At 38.8% G+C, this 23,200-nt stretch overlaps 1 protein-coding gene across 6 annotated transcripts in view; it reads right to left on the bottom strand.

Annotated features, from left to right (window-relative positions):
• Positions 1-13,469: 13,469 nt before the first annotated feature.
• Positions 13,470-23,200, bottom strand: part of Flrt2 (fibronectin leucine rich transmembrane protein 2) — a 95,746-nt gene continuing 86,015 nt past the window's right edge. For all 6 annotated transcript variants that reach the window (XM_029569870.1, XM_008846127.3, XM_029569871.1 and 3 more), the window contains one exon: positions 13,470-20,090. In XM_029569870.1, the coding sequence (XP_029425730.1) occupies positions 17,704-19,686 (1,983 nt within the window). In that variant the 5' untranslated portion in view covers positions 19,687-20,090 and the 3' untranslated portion in view covers positions 13,470-17,703. The remainder of the gene's footprint in view (positions 20,091-23,200) is intronic.

The raw sequence follows: 23,200 nt of genomic DNA, 5'->3' as shown, positions 1-23,200 counted from the left end.
CAGTGCTCAACCACTGATCCACCTTTCTAGCCTCTTGACACTTTTGTTACAAAATAGGCTTTGTGTATGGTAATTCTGTCCAACTGCAGGCTAATGTAACTGTCTGAGCGTTTATAAAGTGAGTTCAATGGGCCAGCAAGATGGCTCAGTGTGTAAATGCACCTGTTGTCAAGTCAGATGATCTGAGTTTGACCCACAGGGTAGAAAGAAAGAACCCCCACATGTTGTCTCTGACCACATGTGCACTGTGGCACATACCTGCCTTCCGCACCACACATACCTATGCATACAAAAACTAAAATGTAATAAAAATAAATAAAAAAGTGGGCCAAGCTAAACTGTGATGTTCAGTAGGTTACTAAATGCATCTTCAACTTATGGTATTTTCTTTTTTCTATTTTATCCTTTAATTATATACTTGTTATTTTTTATAGACTTTATTATTTTAACTTTTTTAAAAAAAATTTTATTTATTTTAATTTTGTTTATGAGTGTATTGCCTGCATGTATGTGAGTGCACCCATGTCATGCAATGCTGTGGAGGTCAGAAGAGAGTTGACAGCACCAATAGGGAGCACACCTGCATGGAACAGATGAAGCAAATACTCTCAATGTCCGTGTAGCTTTCCTCATGAGGCTAGTCTTCCATTTTTTAAAAATTTTTTACAAAAATTTTATTGAACATTTCATACATGCATATAAGGTGTTCTGATCAAATCCATGACCACTTCCTCCCCTCCAACATTTCCCCCTCTGAAGAGGTAACCCTAAAATCTTTTAGGGATTAGACACAAGCTCCCAAATACTTTTGACATTTTCGGCAGCAGAATTTGTTGATGACAGGCCCAAGGACATTTTGACTTTTAGCCCAGAAACTGGCTACATTTCTTTGGGGTCTTTTTACCCTAACTGCCTAGCCAATTCCTACCTCCTATTCTTATCATGCCATCCTCTGAAGGGGTTACCCAAATTGCCAATTGGGAATAGGGATGCTGACCTCTCTGGCTTCTTCCATGCCGAACAGGGATGCAGGGGATGCCAAGTACACAGGCAAAGCTTGCCTTTCCTTTCTGTCCTTGCATGTAGAATATCCCCTGGTGTCTGTCCATCCAAGTGGCTTGTATTCAATTTTCTTCCATTTTCCTTTATAGAAACTCAATTATCTTATAGCCAATCATCTACCGGTAATTGTTATAATTGGATAAGTCATGTGTTCCGATTCTCATCTTTTATAAAAGCATGAAAAACTTTTCTTCACGGGGCCTCAGGGAAAGAAGAGACTAACCGAGAAATTGGGTCTCTGTGCCAGGTGAGCTGTAAGCCAAGAGAAAAACTCCTTGAGGTTATCAGATATCTAAAATAGACAAGATCCTGGTGACCGATAGATATACTACAGTCATACCACTAGGAAGCAGAGGATCCTAGCTCACTGGGACGTCCACCAGCCTGGATCCGGGATGATGTGCAAACACATGGAAGAGTACCACTCAGAATTCCTAAAATTATTTCAAATGTTTTCATTCCTCCTCTTCAGTTCAGAGGAACCCATTGTCTGTAGGGTTTCATGTGGTTGCAGAGTAAGGGGATCTGTCCTGCTTCTGTGTGGAGAAAAGATATGTGCTGCAGTTGAGGGTTCATGTTGCACAGATCTGACAGCAGGAAAGTGTGTGAGGAAGGACCAGCAGAGTCTATTATAGGAGTGGCAGAAGGCTCAATGAGCTCATGTAAAGTATTTCTAAACATTTCTCTTTGATAAGGTGCTTAAATTTGTGGTGCTTTTGAATGGAACTCATGTGGTGTGCTGTTGTTCATGTCTGATTTTTACTACTCATAGGTTGAAGCCTACTCTAAATGAGAATATTTTTATACAGATCACATTGTTTATGTTTTATGTGTATGAATGTAATGCCTGTTTGTATATGAATGCACCCGTGCCTTGCAATGCCCATGGAGGTCAGAAAAGGGCATGTCTGTAATTCTGAGTAGAGTTACAGACAGTTGTCAGTCACCATATGGTTGCTAGGGATCGAAACCAGGTCCTCAGCCAGTGTTCTTAACCACTGAGCCCCACAGATGCCATTTTTAAGAAGTCAAATTCAACCCTGAGAGAGTTTCATGATGATTCAGGGGAAATCAGGGTCCCCAAGAGCATTCTTAGTCTCATTCAAAAAATAAGAATGGACTCAGACAGAAGCTTTAGGACAATTTTATTAGAACCTAAAGAAAAAATCTTCAGTGCAGGGAAGCTGGAACCTCAGTAGCTGCCTTGAGGAGGAGAATGCAGGGAGGAAGGAAAAGGCCATGAAGCCTGGCTGATTTAAAGCATACATGGAGATCAGACACGTGGTAGAACAGGAGCCACACCGAGAGTCAGAAGTGAGTTTTATAGCAAAAGGTAAGGAATCACAAAATATAGTGGCAGCCCAAAGCATTAATGAAAGCATTGTTAGAAAGGAGATATAAAGAAGAAAAGGAGGGATTGTGTTTTTCTGAGGAATCCAGAAGAGTGGGCAGTAGAGAAGAGCCACGTGTCTGCCTGTGACTCAGTACACAAGAACTGCACTAAAAATCAGGGATTCTGACTGGAAAAGTCCAGCATCTCATTAACATACTAGGCATTCCACCCAACCCTTCTCCTCAGCATGACTTAAGGTGAACTTGGAACACTGGGTATTTATTCAGGATACAGATCCTTTTCACCAGATTAGCCTTCTTCCAGGGGACTTTTCACTATCTTAACAATGACAAACCTCAGTAATGCTAAGATGAAGGAGATTCCTGGCCCCAAAATGCTCCCTCTGACCTTTACAGAGCCTCATGTGGCTTCCTGCTGTAAAGGTCTCAGGTGGTATTAGGAAGACCTCCAGAATGCCTGTGAAACAGGGTCTCTATGCAATCCTTGGAGGTAAGCAGTAAAAGCTGGTGGGTATAAGAGGTGGAGCAAGGCTCAGACTTTATGGGGACCAGATAGAGCTGGCAGGGACCTCACTGTGGAGCAGGGACCTCACTGGGAAGCAAGGAGAGTCAGAGGCTGAGCTCTGAGGGAAAGATCCTAAATGAGCTCTTCAAAGCAACCCAGAAGTTGATAAATGAGACCATCAGGTAGCTGTTAGTACAGGGAAAGTTCATGTTAGGAGACTTTGCTGAAAACTAGGCACCTAGGCTTTGAAGGGCCTAAATGGGCAGTGATTAGGTAGGACAAAAGAAGATCCAAGATGTCTTGGTGGGAAGGAAAGCTGGTGGAAAGAAACATAAGTAGAGCGAGGGCTACAGGAAGTTCAGTTATTCCCTATAGCCCCAAGCAACACAAGAATTGGTTCCTCATTCCTAGATTCTGCCTTTAAAGATGCTACTTATTACCCCATGTGACTATCCACATACACAGAAGTTCTTGGAAGAAGCTGCTGGTCTTCCTATAGGCAGAGAAATTTAGTCCCACAGATCAGGCCACAAAGTCTTTAAGGTTTGAGAACAAAGCACCTAGACACTTGGATTCAAGCGTAAGGTATAGGTCAAAGATATCATAAACAAGGAAATCCACAAAGGTGATCTCTCCTCCAACAAACTGTGTCTGCATCCCAAGAAACTCTAAGATCTTTATCATTCTGGGGAGTTGCCGCAAGTATTCTGACTTCAGTTTCTGAAAGTTAAGATCCAGACATGGGACGTGGGGCTAGAGCACTTGGTGTTTGCCCTGCTAGGTTTTGATCTTGCTTTAACCCAGTGTTTCCTCACTATGCCCCATTTTTCAGTAAAGATGTATATTCTCTGCCACTTCATCTTGGAAGCATGTAATTTTCTTATTTTCCAAGGGGTTACAGTCAATAAAACTGCCTTGTGACTCAGAAGAGACTTTGGATTTTTGAAGTGTGAGAGTATTAAAGACCATGGAGACTTTAAAGTTGGACTAAATGCATTTCACTCTATTGATGCCATGAGCCTATGTAGACCAGGGAGCAACATGTAGTGGTTTGAATGAAATTTGCCCCCATTGACTAAAGCTTATTTAAACCCTTTGTCCCTTGTTGGTGGCACTGTGAGGGAAGTCATTGAATCTTTAAGAGGCATAGCTTTACAAGAGAAAGTGCATCACAGGGGGTGGGCTTTGAGGGTTCACAGTCTCTTCCTAATTCTGGTTCCACCCCTCTGCTTTGTTCTATGGTTGAAGATGTGGTTTCTCAGCTTCCTCTCTGGCCACCTGCTTCTATGCCTTCCTTACCATTGTAGATGTTCTCTGTGGAACCATAAGCTAAAGTCAACTCTTTCTTGCATGAGTTGCCTTGGTCATGGCATTTTATCACAAAAACATGAAGTAAAAATGTACCATGTCATAAGCAGCAATGAATCTGTAAACAAAATAAAAATTCCCTGGCATCAGCAGTACAACTTTCCAATATTGGAGGTTACTATTTATTTTAAACTGCTTGCTAATGCTTTTGGATAACTTCTTGTTCTAGAAACATTTTTCATTGTTACTAAATTGACTGATTTAAATGTATATTCATATCATAAGTGATATGTTTAATTAATGTTTGTGTATTCACAAAATATGCAGGTATGTAGTGCCACAATATGCTTATCAACTTGTTTGGTTTGGTCTTGTCTGTGAAAATGCTGCTAATTTTATATAAATACTTTATTTTTCCCCTTTATACTAGTTTAATACTACACACTCTTTGGTTTCACTCTCTCTCTCTCTCTCTCTCTCTCTCTCTCTCTCTCTCTTCTTCGTATTATTTCTTTCTTTTCTGGAGAGTGGACAGAGTCCCCTCCTAGCCCCTGCTGGCCTAGAACTCACTATGGAGATGAGGCTTGTTTTGTTCTCACAGAGATTTGCTTGCCTCTGCTTCTGTCTTCTGAGTACTTGGATTAAAGGCATGTGCCACCATACCTCGGTTACACTGCTCTTTGAAACAGATTTTATAATAGTTCTTTCATTGACAGCAGCTACATTTGTCAAATTATTTAAAACAGCACACCTCTTCAAAATTTGATATTCTCTATGGTCGCCTTCCAGGAACAGGAGAGGGGGTTTCCCTCCTGTGAGCTGGAGCTGTGGTCCTCAATCATGAGCCATGGTCTGTCTTCCTCCTGTGGTAGGCTGATGGTGCAGCAGGTTGGAGGATAGAGGGAGCAGAGTCTGCCATCTCTGAGGGACTGCATTCTCCCAAAACCGCTCCCCCGAAGTCCCAAGTTGTGCATGGCAGTGGCTTAGACTCTGTGTTAGACTGATGATGGAGATGGGGAGGTTACTGACATTTGCAGTTTCTAGTCTTGGGAGAACTGTCACCTTTCATTTTCCAGCTGTTAGGGAGAAATGTTGATGTTCCTAACCTGCCAGGTAGAGTATTAATACTTTCAATAAAAACATCAGTAAGTATTTTCACTACATTTACTTTAAGTTCCTGTCAAATGTAATTTTGTCCTATTTAGAAGAAATGTAATATTTACATACTTTAAAAAATATATCATTTTAATAATTTAGTTACCTTTTATTTAATTTCCTTACAGATTAATGAACTTAAATGTTTCATTAAAAAGCTAGTGAATTAGAAATACAAATACATCTTGCAAATGAATAGATAATGACACTTCAATTCAGTCATAGTGATCATATTACAGTTCTACAATTAAAAGTCATTAATTTAAAATATCAATAATTGAACAATTATAAAGTATTGTAAAGTCTACACTATATAAATGTCCTTAAATGCTTTATTATTACATTCAGGTGTGTGATGTGATCAAGTGAGACAGTGTTTATTGGCAATTATATTAAAGTCTGATCATTTTGAAATTAACATCTCATTGTTATCTATTAAGCAGCAGTTTTATAAATATACTGATGATATTGAGAAAAAAATCTCCTAATTATTTTAAAACTCATCCTCTATTGTTTTTAAAGATCCTAATTTTGTATTTTATCAATTATGGGAATGGTGTGGGAGAGTCACTGCTAAAATTTATTGTTTAATCTAAATTATACACATTTGATTTAATATTATCCTTGATATTATTCTCATAATTTCCTTTCTTTAAATACAAAACATTTAATAGCTAGTTCATAAAAGATGTGCAGAGGTGGAATATATATTAAGTAATGTGAGAAACTCAAATGAAGGTTTAACTCAAGTATGTCTCCTTAGTAATATAATTTTCATCTCTCTCTTTTGAACTAATTAAAATGAGTTTCATTCCAGTTGTTTCTCTCCTTAATCATTCATAAATTTTTCACCATGATGCCAGTCACTGACTTTTCACATCAACAATTCTATTAAATCCTCAGAAGTGTTAGTACCTTATTTCACATATAAGACAAGTGAGCCTTGGAACACTGAATAAGATCACAAAGATAAAATGTCACAGTTATCTATTATTTCATTCCTTCTCCTTCATGATTATTCCTGTCACTTTCCAAGCCTGTCTACTTTAAAGTCAATGTTCTTTTATTGAATTTTTGTGATTTTCATGTAGTATAATTTGATGGTATTTAGATGTCCTGTCCACACCTTCCCTTATTGCCTTCACCCAAGTTAATATACATATAGATAGATATACAAAATATAGATTATATATAGACAGATGATAGATACGTAATAGCTAAATAGATATGGCCCATAGAATCTAATTTGTGTCTTGCAATGTCCTTCAGTGTGAGTCCATCCCCTGGAGTCTGGTTAACTTACCAAGAGTCCCATGCTTAAAAGAGACTGTCTTTGCCCCTCCCAGCATCCATCTGCTCATTTGTTGCTATAATCTGTAGTCTATGCTGGGATTTTGTTTGATTTGAACTTGCATGAGATTCGTGCATGCTTTCACCCTATGAGTAACTGATAAGCTCTCTGGAAAACTCTGTTTCCTTGTACAGCCATCCACCACCTCTGGCTCTTACAATCTTTCCACCTCTTCTTCTGCAATTATCCCTGAGCTTTGGGAGGCAGAAGTTTGGTATAGGTGTCCTATTCATGAATAAGCACTCTGCAGCCTCTTCTCTGCACATGCACACTCTCTGTGTGTTGGCCAGAGCATTTCTGTGTTAATTACCATCTGCTGTATAAGAAAATGTCTCTAGTGAGAGTTAAGAGATACAGTAATCTAAGGGTATAACAATAATTCACTAGGAGTCAGTTTAAGATAACTACTTACTGAAAAAAAAAAAAAAAACTGGCATGAGGCTCTCCCCTATGTCCTGTGACCTGTCTAGCCTCAGGTTCCTAATCTGATATCAATGTTAAGTATGGGCTGCACTTAGGATACAGACCTTAAGTCCAAGTGAAGAATGGATGGTTGCTCCCATAACATTTGTGCCACTATTGCACAGGTAGACATACCTTTCCAGGCCAGTTGTTATTGTATTTCACAGGATTCACAGATGGGTAAAGTTGATGATTGTTTTTTCCTTCTGCTAGCATGCATAGCAAGTTCCAGCACTGTGAACACCAGCCAATGGAGATGACACTTGGAAGCCAGCATCAGCTTGAATGTTCTTTTTAAAGATTTATGTGTGTGTGTGTGTGTGTGAGAGAGAGAGAGAGAGAGAGAGAGAGAGAGAGAGAGAGTTTATGTATGCTACATGTGTGCAAGTGCCCATGGAGGCCAGACGAGGCCTTTAGATCCTCTGGAACAGGAATTACAGGTGGTTCTAAGCTATCTGATGTGAGTGCTGGGAACCAAACCCAGGTCCTTTGCAAGAGAAATATACACTCTTATTCCTGAGTCATCTGTCTAATCCCCAAGATTAATGCTGTTTAACATGTCAGTCTTTAACATGAAATCAATGGAACTGCCTACTTGAACATCTTCTTTATTTATCCTGTAAATATCTTCTTGAAATTGTCAAGATGTAGGGCATAAATTAACCTAATTAACTGAAGATCAACTTCATAGGGAACTAGCTAGAATGCACCAGAACGTAAAATATCAAGGAACTTATCAGACCAAAATAAGCTCCTGTGTTGCTGGCAGTGAGTGACAACCAGAAAGTTCACACATGTAGTACAGAGAGAACTGAGTTGTCTAGACTATCATTTTGAAACTAACTTTATGTATTTACCAATATATCTGACATTTATTAAGCTGTGCTGCTATGGTGGAGGTGGGCATTTTTATTTTCCATGCACAGATGAGAAAAAAGTATAAATGTGCTAAAAAATCACATTTGTTTAAATTGGGACAGAAAGAAGAATCTAGCTGTATGTAGTTTCCACCTCAAATATAAGTAGATCTGTCATGTTTGAATAGGTTGGCTTTTTACCCAGTAGTGTAAGGGAGAGTAATTGTTACTCTCCCTTTGATGTGAATGACCCCCATTACAAAGCAATTCACTCCCCACTATGCACAGAAAGAAAATATAAAAACACCATGATCAAGCAGATGAGGATGGTTAACCATAAATTACAACCAGAATACACAATTAAGGACTGTTTGACTGCATAAAGCAATTGGCAGTTGTTAGAGTAGAGCACCAGTACTTCACAGAAACCTTCCTCTGGGTTGCTTCCTTCCCCATCATTGCCGTCCATGGCTGTATTTGCATGTTATGGTGCTAACATGTGGCCTAGCCAAACATCATGGCATTTCAAATGAAAGATTTGGAGGGACTCAGAGAAGAGTTCAATATGATGACTTGTGATTTATTCTGAGCGTAGCAAAGTGAATTGATGAATAAAAATTGTTTATTGTTGAAACAAATTTGCTGCCTTTTAGAAACTGTTTTCCTGTTCTAGTGTCTCAGGGCTGCTTTGATGTTTTCATCTCTTGAGCTGACTTTCAACAATAACTACACTTATTTGTGCCTTGCACAGTGGAGAGAATGGGTTTTATTGTGGGGAAATAATCCCCCTCTGCTCAGCAGTGCTGCTCAATGGCCATTCTCACCAAGAAGCAAATAGCCTGCTGATGCTGTACCATCCAATGCAACCTCCTGGCACTTTCTCCACTCCTTTCAAAATAATAAAACTCCAACAGACTTTAACTGGTAACAGTTGTGCAGTCATATTGGATTTTGAAAATTAGTTACCTTTAAATAAATAATCCCTAGAGAGAATTATGATATTAATTCTGAAATAGTTTAGTTTTCCTCATAAAAATTTGGCAGTGGTTCATCTTGTGTTGATGCATTAAGTTTCCATGAAAAGAAAGGGCTGAATGCCATCTCCTTGGAGCTTGCTTCAAATCAAACCTGGTGTCACTACTCTACAGGTTATCCTGTATGGGTAACATCATTATCCCCTCTGACAGAAAAGGAAACTTATTAGCTTCAAGTGCAAGCTGCTGCCAAAGTTAAAAGGCTGGTTAATAGTAGGGCCTAATTTTTTAAATAAATCAGACAGATTTCCAGTCTGAGTTCCTAATTACTAACAACTACACTGTATCCTTTAGGGGAAAATTATTTCCAGAAAAGACTCTTCATTCACACTGCAGAAAGTAAGCTAACACACTATGAGCCTCCAAATGATATTTGCCTGTCTTTATGCAGCCTGTGCATTGAATAATGACTGTCTCTTTTGATTTTGCTGATTGAAATGAAAGGAATATCTACCTCTGATTTCTGTGAAGAATTGACTTTAACTAACGATCTGTCAGAATGTTGGAGCTTGCATTGACTAGTTCTTTGTGGACTTTTCATGATAGTGTCATTTTGTTGCAAGGTGATTTCAACAGATATTTCTTTATATGATTTTTCCCCAAAGCTGGCTCAGAATTTTGATGCTGAGTGTTATTAATATCAAAAGGTCTTCAATTCATTTAGTGGTATGCTCAGCTCACCCTATGGGTATATCCTGATCCTGTCTAAGGCTTTCTTATCAGATATTTTCCCACAAAACAAAGTTCTGTAAAAAATATAGAAATGTGCCGGGCATCGATGCACATGCCTTTAATCCCAGCACTCTGGAGGTAGAGGCAGGCGGATCTCTGTGAGTTCAAGGCCAGCCTGGTCTATGTGGTGAGTTCCAGGCCAGCTGGGGCTACGGGGAGACCCTGTCTCCAAAAAAAAGACCAAAAGAAAAATTGAGTTGTTCAACATTGAAAAGACTTTGTGTGTGTGTGTGTGTGTGTGTGTGTGTGTGTGTGTGTGGACAGCTGGGGGTAAAAGGAGACCTTTTTTAAAAAAAAAAAAAAAAAAATTCTTAATCAAAAAAAAAAAAAAAAAAAAAATATATATATACATGGTAAAAATGCATTTTTAGACAAAAAAAATTTTTCTTTATGTGCAGCACATTTTGGAGTGTTTCAGCATAGCTACATCCAAACAATTCAAGATTTCCTTTGGACAAAGTTACTTTGATTTAAGAGAGAGTTGAGGTGGCTGGCACATACCAGGGGCCTGACATTTCACTCAGTACTAGACAGACTGAAACAGGTGAGAGAATATCTCCAAGGGGCCTAGACTGTAGGTGTGAAAAATCAAATGAAAAATTAACACGAATTGGGTTGGTGAGATTACTCAGTAGGTAAAGGTTCCTGTAGACAAACCAGATGACCTGAGTTTGGTTTCTGGGACCCACACAATAGAAAAAGAGAACTAACTCTAGACCCATGCATGCCCATCTCCTCCAAACAAATAAATAAAAAAGTAATAAGATAACAAGAGTAAATGTTAGATATGACAGACTTTTAAGTTATAGAAACGGAAAGGGGGTCTAGATAATAGGCAGGCATGTTTCAAGCAGTTTTCTTTTCAAGTGGCACATTTGATTTATATCTTAAGGTGTCACTATATCCCCAGGCAAAGGAGGATGATGTACGATGAAATAGTGTGGGCACATCTATAGCACTTTAGATCTCTGGCAGATATACTGAAAGTTTTCTGCGTGTGTTCATGTGAAATGCATGACTAGTCTTGAGAATATAATGTAGGTATAGGCAACACAGGTAAGGAGCGTCTGGACCAATATGTGGTGGGATTTATATAAGACTTAGGTATTTAGATTCCATCTCACACATGAGAATAAAGGTGCTGTCTTTTGTTTTTTGTTTTTTTTAAGCAAGGCAGTGCCCTACATAGGCAATCTCTGTAGACTGTTGCCCTGCAGTGTAAGAAAGAATGACAGAATCAGAGGACAGTCAAGGAAGAGAGAAGAAAAAACACATTTTAGAGGCTCAGGCAAATGCTGGAGAAGCAGCACGCTTGGCTGGTCATTTAGGTAGAGGTGTGATCCTCTGAAGAACGTAGAACGTGAAGAGTCTAGGCCGTTTGTTGATTCTTTGCAGCTTCTGGGAAAGATTTGAGGAAGCCATATTTGACTCCCTTGGAAACTGATTAATTCAACAGCCAAACCTATTGACACATCAAAAATGTGACGAATGGTAATAAAGCTAAAGCAACAAAGGTCAAAACTACCAAACTATGGAGTTTAGTAGTCTAAGACTGTGTTATTCTTTATTAGGAAAAGACTGGCCCCAATGGAGGTTTACGAGCCGCTGGAATCCTAAGACTATCCCCCAGGAAAATATCTATATGTTCACGAAAACTTACTACCAAGAAAATTGAGACATGGGATCATCGGTGTGTGCGCATAAATGACATCCAGTTTGATATATAATATTATGAACTAATAAAAATAAAGTCCAAATAATACCTCTAAAGCATATATCCTGTATTCCTAATAAATTCAGAAGCCCATTTTCTAATGTTCAAAACCATTCGGGCATACTTGATTCTTCAGCTAATCTATGAAATGCTTAAACGCCCTTCACAATGTGAAACAAAGCCATTACTAAAAGAGCCAAACTCATGGACTAATAGGTTTTTCTGGGCTTTCCTCCTGCTGTTGATATAGATAGCTTGATCTCTTCCGAATCCTTCCAGTAAAATAATCACAAGAACAGAATTTCTACACGAAGTAGGAATATTTGAAGACTGAAATCCATAGATTTAAGTTTTAATGTTTCTTTGATTTGCCATAAGTAATAACAGTGGCATCTACTGATAATCTGTAATAGTTGTCATCAAAAACCTTTAAATATTGAATAATAATTTGTCCTGAAGGTCAGTCTTAAGGCTAGTCAATTTATTGAGAGTCAAGGAAATAGGAATACATCGAGTCATGCTTAGGGCTCATTTCTGACTTGATCATCTATAACACTTTTGCTGTGGATCAAACACTTAACTTCTCTTGAAGTTCCGTTCTAAACTCTGAGCAATTACTGAGAATGTACCTTAAAAAGATTTCAAAAAAGTAGTGGAAATATATACCTATGCATGTGCTTATCTCTACGTGTTCTGATATTTCTCAAGTGCCATTATTATTAATTTGTATTGATTTCCTTTTTAGAAAGGTAATTGCTGAATTTTCAATTATTTGGCATAAATTTAAAAGTTTACTTCAATGTTATTCCTTTGCAGCATCTTTTAAGACAAATGCAACATCAGGCTTCCCAACAGGGAGGTGTGTTTATTTTATTACTATGAGCATCCTGCTAGTGTAGCAAAGGAATGCAGGATGCGCTAGAACACATTAGAAAGCATTTCACACATGAGTTCCTAAATAGCAGGGTCTTTCTTTTCTCTGAATTTTGAGTAGAATCCAACACACAGCTATAACAGTAGGCTGGGAACAAACACATTGGGTCCACAAATTTCTTAGGAACTTGGTGGAATCCAAAATACATTTGATTTGGCTAAGACGTTTTTGTATTCTTCTATGAGATTCCCCAAAGTTAGATTAGAGACTGAATCAGCGGGCTAAGGCCTTAATACATTCTTTAGAATTCATGGTAGTTGTTTGGCCAACAGTCTAGTTACAATAAAGTCACGTCTATAACTCTTGTCAAAAACAAACAAGATTGGCAATATCATTATTTTATATAAACTCCTTCCAACGTAATATGAATCACGTTCACACTGGCTTTCATCATTTATTTTCCAGCTGAGGTTTTGCGAGTACTACTAGTTAAGTGAAATGTCATAGTTTCATTTCCTGGTTCAGTTTCTGTGGAATACATCAATGGTAAAATGATCAAGAGGAGTTAGAGAAAGGTTCTGGAGAGCTCTGTAAGACTAACACTGCCATGACTGTCCACTGAATAATACAAGTGGATAAGCAAAGGATGACAATTCTTATACAAAACACATTTAGAGTCAATACTGCATATTATGAAAAGAGAGAGACTATTGTGGTTGGATCACTACATTGGTTACATGTTTCTGCTTGTATTTCTCAAATGAAGACTGCTGTGCTCTGTGTATGGTTGTATATATGAAATAACATTTTAGGAAAACACACTTTAACTGAGAAAAAGTAAACAACTACCACATGACCCCCTCACAAAAAAGGACCAAGTGGTCTTTAAAAGCAGAGGCATTTTTTACGGTAAAGAGCATGAACATTCCATGACTTACTTCATTTCTGTAGTCTTCCCTGCATCAGAAAGCATTCCTCATACTTCATTGACATTACATCACAAGCACTTGATGTATTCCAATGAACTTACTCAGATCAACACAATGGGGTTTTCTTTTAAAATAAGCCTTTACTGAATATATCAACAAGGTACTGTATAGTGTAGAGTGAAGTTTGTAGTTAACAAAGTGTGCAAAATGGTAGGTCTCAGAGGATGTGTGACACAGAATCTTCCAGCCCCTTGTCAGAGAGAACACACTAAACACAAACCAGAATCAAATCAACATATGATTCAAACAATAACAGATCATCAGGATTAACTCTTAATGAATATCATCCTATGAGGGACACACAGTGGTGATACCTCACCTTGTCATAACTGGTTACAAATCTCACATCCAACAAATACCTTTACAAACACCCCCCCATGAATGCATATGCATGGATGTACATGTTTTATAGTGATTTATAGATCCCTGTTGCAGTGGCCTTGGTTTGTGCTCTTCTGGTGGGTGAGGAGCTAGAAAATAAAATATTACAACCAAACAATCTGATTTGTTTAAACAGTATCACATTCTGTGCACAACTTTCCTCCCCAGTCAGTAAAAGTCCCCCATTGCCAGCAATTGCCATTCAACCCCACTAAAGAAATTAGAGAAGGGTGTAAGGTACAGCTTTGTGTCATTGGTATTTTGGTATTTTTTAAAAAGTCAGGCAAGTTTTGACAAGAAGAATTAGGAATTGCTGTTTTGTGTGCTCATCATTTTCCTGTTGGACGCTTTTTTTTATGCTTTTCTTTGCCATACAGCTGGAAAAGTAAGTTTTGAGAATATGTGTTATCCTTAGGTTTTAAAGTAACAGGAAATGTCACCTCATGATAGGTCAGAGACAAATGATTTAAGCAAAGACATCAATGGGTAACCACTTCACTGTCACGCTGAGCCAGTGCGGCACCTGGCTTGTGTTTGGAAGGGATGCTTCACTCACATGAGGCTCTTGCTTTCCCCAGGGGACAAGGATGTTCTGATTGTGGCATGACTAAGACCACTCAGATCTGCATTATTAGGAAGCAAAATGCAGTATCAGCTACATCAACTTTTTCCTAGACTTGTCACACTAGTTTTTGTTTCTATCCTTGAGAGAATATATCTAACATTGTCTCAACAAACATCTGGATAATTGTAAGCTACACTAATTCTCACAGGTAGAATGTTTTCCACTTACAGCATAAAGAATATAGGCACAGAAACACCTTCCTCATGTCTGTGTGTGACTGTTCCATGTGTATGCTGCCCATCTCAGGAATGAACAGTGTCTGAGGGAAACCCAGAGTCTCTTCATGGTCAGACACATCCCTACAAGCAAGAAGGTATTATAGGCTGCCTTCGGTATGATTAAACATCAGTAGCATCCTTGTGACCTTGCTTTGCTTTCTTCCTTTTGCAATGTCCTCTGTGTGGTGACAGTTACTGTACTGACAGAGATTGGATACTACATGAAATCACCTCCATTTTGACTCTTTACTAGTCACCCCAAAATACATAATGGTGAGCTCACATGGGTACCAAATGCAGAGACATAACTACAAAACACATTCCATGACTAAATATTCCAGTCAAAAATGTCAAACATTAGTGATTGCATCTAAAAGATGCATAAGTTATTACAGATGCCATGATGTGATTGCTACCCTAGTGTAGGAGAGGCCCCGCCCCCAGGTACACTACTACAAATTGGAGTCTGATTTTCATTGTAGATGCCTTTGTCATAAAGCTCACAAGATCGTAATAAAGCTTTCTTTGCAGGAACATCTAGCAGAGGAACATTCAGAGCACCCTAGCCATTTTGGTGACTGGGACTCCTTAGTACCACTTTAAACCCCGATAATGTTGTATGCATCATAAGAAATCAATGGAACCTCTCCATTCTTGTTCTTCCTGGGACAAAGAAAGACATTTTAGCAGCTAATATTCTTTTGGGAGTTATATGTATAATACAAATAAATGAAAATGGCTATTTCGTGTATAACAAATAAAAACCCTCAAAAATCAAAGTACCATCATTTTTTTTCAAAACAGTTTTATCTACACAGCTGAGAAAAATAGGACAGTGGAAAGAAATTAACCATTCAAGTACACAAATCCCATGTCACTGTCCTGATTTTAGAAGGCTTACCACTATACCTTTCCTACCCTTTCATTGTATGAATCTAGCATAAAACAAAACAAAATCAACAGCCCAAATGCTCTAGTTAATGGCTGAAATGGAACCCGAGTCACTTTAGAATTAATTTAAATTAATTCATAGCTATGTTCAGCTCTACTGACTGCACAGTTTCAGTTCTTGTATCTACATTATAATTTCAGTTATATTTTTCTGCTTATTCTGAGGGTTGAGGGAGATTAAAACATATAAGTCAGGGTATATTGTTAAAGAAAATAAAGCTCTTGCTATAAAGAAAAGCTTGCATAGCATTTTATACCTAAACTTTTACAAGATGAAACACCACAGTTTTATTTTGTTTAAAGAGAAAGCAAGAAGATTGTGACATTTAATTCATGAGTCCCTAAAATAATCACCAATTGTAAGAGAAATACACAGCACAGAATGAAATGCCTAACCGTGGTTTTGAAAAGAATTTCTCAAGGGTGCATTTTCTAAGATAATGTATGTGTTCTATAGCCCTTCTACCTCTAAGAGATGACAAGAATTAAGGGAAAGCATAAATGTTTCTAAAGATGGATTTGTTTTAAACATATCTAGCATCAGTGATGGACATTGTTCTCTTTTCTGTGTCCTCTTTTTTGCCTTTCTCTTGTATGATTAGGGAAACCTTTCATTCTCTGACTTATTCATTTTAATGTGAGATTATCTCTCCAAATTTTCCAAATTAGAAGAACATTCACAAACAAAAAGGAATCAATGAACTTTCAAACACGAACAGGGTCAAAGTTAATTTGTGGTGGAAACCTAGTATTGCTTTTAACAATACGCATTCTTTTGGCCAGTTTTGATGTGTCCTTACAGAATCATTTACAGTGAACATTAGTACGCATTTTAATATGTAGAAATACATAAGGATATTTTGTGCAACCAAGATTGGCATCCATAATATTCTTTGAAATACCAAGCGTAGGGGAAACAAAAAAACCAAAGGTGGCATATACAACTAAGTTACAAAAATATACCCAAGATGATTGGAAGACAAGAATATAAGAGGGGATATAGATATTAATTCAAGCTATTTCAACATGATACTAGCAAAGTCAGCTGATACAGTGTAACAGAGCCACTGATCAGTTGTTTTCTAAATAGTTTCTGTACTTTTAAATAAACAAGTTGTTTTAATATATTCCAAACATTGTTCCTTTGTGGATCTAAATATCATGTTGATATAGCCTCAGTGAAACTACCCAAATAATTCTCATTATCAAAAATAATTCCATTCAATATAATTCTTCCCATTATTTTATTAGCCTCTTCTAAAAAATTATTCTAGAATATATCTCTGTTGAATGTGATTCAACCTGACATATGATTTGAATAGTGACATTTTTAAGGGGAGTTTTCTTATTAGAACTGATCATGCTGGTCCCTGAAGATGACTGAAATCAGACTCAGGTTTCCAACTGTTATCAAATAGGACCAGGGAAGCATGAAGAGTGATTTTGAAGTTCATAGTCAGAAGCCAACCCTGGGGTTTTAAGGATATTTCAAATCTGTCAATTTCCTTGATTTGGTCAGGTAGGGTTTGCTAATCTCATGGGAACTGGCTTCCTCCTGAGGCTCTCTACATTTCTTGCATTGGGTCAGACTGAGGTAACCACCTCCATTCTTACATTATGAACTTTTAAGAAGCTTTTCTTCCAGGTCAGGAGGTATAGAAATAGCATAGAAATATCTAGGCCACTCCTTCTTTACCCACATCATTGCTCTTACCCTGATTCTTACATCTGAATCTATCCTTTCATCTGACCATCAACTCTAGGAAAGGAATTCATTCTGACAGCTTCAACAGCAAAGTAGTTAAGATGTCTTGTAAGAAAGAATCACTCATTCTTCTGCCTTGGCGCTGGGTTCTCATTGTACAACCCCGTACAGTACTTTAGCAACTATATATATTTTTTAAGATTTAAAAAGCAAAGAGTTACAAAACTGTCTGTAATTAACTTGAAATAGAAAAGATAGCACTTTTTTAAATCCCATTATATAGTACACCGTATAAATTACAGAGTATTCAAATGCACAAATGCATCTGTGTAACATTTATCAAATGTAATTTGCGTGTCTTTATGTGCACACGTGAGTGTGTTCTCAGAGTTGTTAGTCCACCGTTCTAACTCTGGCCCTCTGGCTGTTACGTATGGCAGTGTTCCAGGTCTGGCACGCTGCTGTTGCAGTATCTCATGTTGTTGGGGATGTGGCAGTCTGTGTAATTAATGCCCCCGTTTGGGGTGTAAATGGGCTGCAGTCTGAAATCTCCTTTAAGGAGCTGATCATTATTTAAGGAGACAATCTGAAAACTGGTTTCTGTCATCTCCAGGATGGAGTTGTCTTTTTTGGTACCTGCCTCGCAATAGTCATCTTTCCGCCTGCCCCGGTTGTATTTCCACTTCTGGGAGGTGTAACGCCCCTTTTTGTGCATGTGCCAGCAAAAGAGGCTGAGCAAGACCACCAGCACAAAAATCACTGCGCCCCCAATCAAGCCTGCCAGCAGAAAGGGGGAGCCCATGCTGTGGGAAGTGGTCTGCTCATGGCTGGAAGCAGTGTTACTCCCATTGTTCAAGTAGGAGGCGTGGGTAGTGGCCTCAGAACAGATGGTATCTTCCACCGTGCGGTAGTTGAAAGCGTCCAGCGGCACTAAACAAATCCGATAGGTGGATCTGGGCTCTAAATTCACCAGGCTCAGGTGTTGCTTCTCACCACTCACAATGCGCTCCTGAACAATGCCCCCCACAAGACTGTGGCCCATTTTTACCCATGTGAGTTTGTATGCCATCACAGTAAAGAGAGACAGCCAGCTAACTTGAATCGAAGTGTCATTCACAAAGTGGATGGAAAGCTGGATCCTTTCAGAAATAGGCGGAGTCACTCTTTCTCTGCCATCCCAATCAGGGATGGTGGGTAGTTTCGATGGGGTAGGAGCAGGAGGCACAGAGCCTCTGCTAGGGGTTGGAACAGAGAAAGTGGGAGGTTGAGTTGTTGGAGAAACTGTATTTGGAGCGGGAGTGAGGAGCAGCAGACCAGGGGTCGTGGTAGGACACGACAAAAGGTTCATATTCAACTCCCTGACAGCCATCCCCCTGACTTGCTCAGGGCCTTGGCACATGAAACCCCGCACATTGAGAGAAGAAGGGATATATTTGAGCCATTCCGTGACCCATTTAATACTGCAGTCACAAAACCAAGGGTTATTCCTAGCAGTGAGCTGTTTCAGGTTGGAGAGATGATCAAAGACCCCTTGTGTTAACATTCGCAGTTGGTTGTTGGATATATCCAGCCGTTCAAGCTTTCGGAGGTTGGAGAAGGCTGTCAAGGGGATATGGTTTATCTGGTTGTCCTGCAAATACAGTCTGATCAGATGCGTACCTGGGAGGTCAGAAGGGGGGTGGGAGAGTGAATTCCGGACTATGGAAAATTCCTTGAGCTTGGTGAGATGGCTGAAGGTGCCCTCTGCAATGCCCTTGTTGGTCAGGAGATTCCCATCCACAATCAGACGCTCCAGGCTGGTGAGGTTCTGAAAGGCCATGTCTGATATGACTGCAATTCTATTTTCATCCACTCTCAGCTCTTGCAAATCTACGGGAAGCCCAACAGGCACGCTGCTCAGGTGATTCTTTGATAAAAACAACAGTTTGAGGCTGATCGCCTCTCGGAAGGCTCCGTCCTCCACTCCCACTGTGGATATGGAGTTGTCATCCAAGTGTAGCTCTTCAAGCTTCAGAAGCTGAGCCAGAGCAGCACGGGAGATGGTTTGGATGTTGTTTTCCTGCAGATGGAGGACTTTGACGTTCTTGGGAAGGTTCATGGGGAATTCATCCAGTTGGTTGCCATAAAGGTAGACCGTGTGCACTGACTGTACGTTGTGCAACTCTGCAGGAAATCCAGCATTATTAATTTGGTTGTTGTGGAGGTAGAGAACGGTTACGCCCTCCGGGATCCCAAGAGGCACTGAGGTCAAGCTTCGCTCGTTACAGTAGACAAAGTTCCTGTCACAGCGGCACACACTAGGGCAGGCCAGGAGTTTTGATACTTGTGAGTAGAGCCCCAGGAAAATGATGAGCCAAGATTTTAGGAAAAAAGCCCTGTGGCTGGGCCACTTGGTAGCCTGTAGGCCCATTTCTGAAGTACAGAAATAGAATATAATGTGATGCAGGAAATTTAAAAACAAAGCAACAACAAACAACAACAAACAACAACAGAAAAAGAAAACAAAATCAAAATGACTGGACTTGGTTCTGTCAAAGTCTAGAACTCCAGTTAGAGGAAATGACCTGAGGGCAGATGGTAAAATAATCTTCCTGATGTCTCTAGTCCGAAATGCCTAGGTTGCCCTCTTTGCTGTGGTCCTCCATGTGCAAAAAAATTCAACAGGAAGAATTTTCCACATATACAGAAGGTGATACGAAGTGATCAACAGTGTCAACAGAAGTCCAGCTGAGTAGGCATAACTTGCTTCTTCTTTTGTCAGTCAGGCCAGAGCTGAGCAGCCAAGGAATTTCTTGGTTAAGCACGGTCTGTAATCTATTGTAGAAAAGAAGAAAGAGGTCAGTTAAGTGTAATAAAGGAAGCAGTATTGGTATGACTTAATCTTTGAAAAACATTTTAACTGGGATTAAGTATTAGGGGGCAGGTGGGATGAGTTAGGTACTTTAAAATGACAATAGCTGTTTGGAAAAGTGTTAAAGAAATACATGATTAAAATATTTTATCCTCCAAAGGTGACAATATTGTTACCTCTCATTGTCTAAAAGTACTATGCAAATGTTACATCTCAATCAGGAATTTCTCTTAAATATCTATTTGCATATTCAAATAGACAAGTACAACAGACATACTGTTGAACTTAAGGAGTTAATGATGATTACTTGAAAGTCTTATTGCTTTAAGATGGAGAAAGGAACAGAGAAACTAGGAAAATTTAAGTGATGAAAAAAAAAAGCACACGCACACACGAAGCCTTACAGAATTACAAATTTTAAAATGCAAGATGAGAACTAAGTTGTTTGAAAAACATACCCTTATTAAGGAATCTTTTCATGTGCTGTATATTTATATTGACCATCTGATATTTTCTAGACTTGGTATGGAAAATGTATTACTCTATAAGTTTCCATGTCCTATAAAAATATTATAAAATTTTGATATAAAAGCTTATGTGTGTTTAATAGGAAATTCTAGGGAACACAATACAAAGAATAAGGTACAGAGGTAATGAGGGTATTACTCTGAGATAAATAATTGTTTCCTTCCTCTGTCTTATGAATACATACACACACATATACACAAGCACACATACACAGTACAATCATTTATCTTCCTTTTGTTACTTAAAAATACCTCATAATCTCATCTCATGCCGCTGAAAATCATGCAACCCTCCTTTTCCTCTGACACCAGGATGGAACAGAACTTAAGTTTAAAGGCAGACTTCTCTTTTTCTGCCTCATTTCTTACTTCTCTCCCCCTTTCTCTTCCTCCAGAATAGCGTACACTTGTTACCAAGGAGACTGACCAGACAGTAGTCCACGACACTGTCCATTCATCCCTTAGGACATCAAGCATCAAGGTATAAACGAGATATGTCATTGTGATCACTTTCAGAGTTGTCAAGAGTATGACTGAGAAAAAATTATGTTTCAACACTACCATCTTCCTGTGAGAATTCCTTCGTGATTTTATGGAAGAACTTTTAGCAAATTTTGAAAGGATTGAGACATAAACACAATCAAGGCAGTCAAGGTGATCCTCTGATAACACTTGTGCCTTCTTGCTCCACAATGTGTTCCATCTGTGTTGAGGTAAAGAAGTTAATTGAAAGGTGCCAGATTTGATTTCCTTATAAAATAAGCCAACATGACAGGGCATGGAGAGTTGTGATTTCTTCAGTTCTCACCAGCACACTGAGATTGGAATGACTTATTTCCAAAAAGAACACAGGCTCTATTTGAAATTGTTCCCTTGCTATCTTTAGAATTACGATTTAAAAAGAAAACAAAACAAAACAAAACAAAGGTAAAAACCACAGCAAATATTATTTAAGTGGTTAAGTGGCAAGGACAGTATAAATTTGTTCTGTAATTTAAAACACTAGAAGAAAAACATAAAAAAAGTCCTTGGAGCATAAAAACCAGTAAAAGCCTATATCACATCTATATACATATATATGTATACACATGTTATAAAATTTTATATTACAAAATATATAAGCTTTTAAATATATATATATGTGTATACACACACACACACACACACACACACACACACACATATATATAATCCAGAACCTTTGAAGGGTGGTGGTGGTAGCAATGATACAATCCCCTTTCCAAGCAGAATCAAGGGAATACAATGCTTTCTTGAAAATCAAGAAATTGAGGGATTGAGGAAATAAGTCTGTGGGTAAAGTCACTGCTAACCATGTATGAAGACCTGTGTTTGGATCCTTACTACCCAAGCAAACACCTGGACAACTCATTGTACACCTACAATCCTAGCACGGGAAGGTAGGTGGGAGGTTTACTGGCCACTCAATCTAAATGAGTCAGTGAGCTTAAAGTTCAATGACATTTCCTGTCGCAAAATCTAAGAAGAGAGTATGATATGGTAGTGCACATCTTTAATCCCAGGCACTCAGTCTGCATGTATGTGGGTGCAGAGGATCCAAACTCCAGTCTTCATGCTTATGTGGTGAGCTCTTGACCTCCTAAGCCATCTCTCCATCTCCAAATACAGTTTTCATTCACTTATCCAACCGATATTTACTTATTTGTTAAAACAAGAACACAGCTGTCTATGAGGCCATGTGATTTTTGGCCTCATTAGGCTTGAAGTATACTGAGGGGAGAAAACCTGAGTGGCAAGAGATTAGTAAACTACAGAAAGACCTATGAAGAGAGCACCAGGATCTCAGGTCCTAGCTAAAGTTCTCTAACCTATTCCATGATATATTAGGAAAACAAGAAACAATTTAGAGGCAGGACTGGATCTGAAGACCTGAAGGACAGAGGCTCAACTACCTAAGATGTCCATGTATGAATATAAGCAGCCTGCAGCTTGAATCAAGACCTAAAACCCAACTCAGCCCAGAGAAGGAATAAAATTTCTGAACACTCTCTCCAATTCATTGTTCCCCCTTTAGAACATAGTAAACCAGTTTCAAAGTCATTCCACACTACATTTATAAATCTTTAAAAGTTGATGATTAAAAAAAAAAAATGTTTCGTAGAAGGTCAGTGCCTACAAAAACCTCAGCATAAATGTCGGGAAGTAGATAAGAAAGCCAACCCTATCTGAGGAATTCCTGGCAACTGATGGCTGCTGGGTGGGGTAGTCAGCCTCTTTCAAGGATAGGACTCATAGTAGGTTAATCAGGCTCCAGTTAATGGGCCCACTATAAAGGCATTTGGGGATACACCTTAAACTCTATAGGTCAGTGCCTACAAAAACCTCAGCATAAATGTCGGGAAGTAGATAAGAAAGCCAACCCTATCTGAGGAATTCCTGGCAACTGATGGCTGCTGGGTGGGGTAGTCAGCCTCTTTCAAGGATAGGACTCATAGTAGGTTAATCAGGCTCCAGTTAATGGGCCCACTATAAAGGCATTTGGGGATACACCTTAAACTCTATAAGTC

Source organism: Nannospalax galili, unplaced genomic scaffold (genome assembly GCF_000622305.1).
Source record: "Nannospalax galili isolate Female #2095 unplaced genomic scaffold, S.galili_v1.0 scaffold402, whole genome shotgun sequence".
Lineage (NCBI taxonomy): Eukaryota > Metazoa > Chordata > Mammalia > Rodentia > Spalacidae > Nannospalax > Nannospalax galili.
The sequence above is the reverse complement of the archived record's forward strand: the minus strand, read 5'-3'. Positions and strand labels throughout refer to the sequence as shown.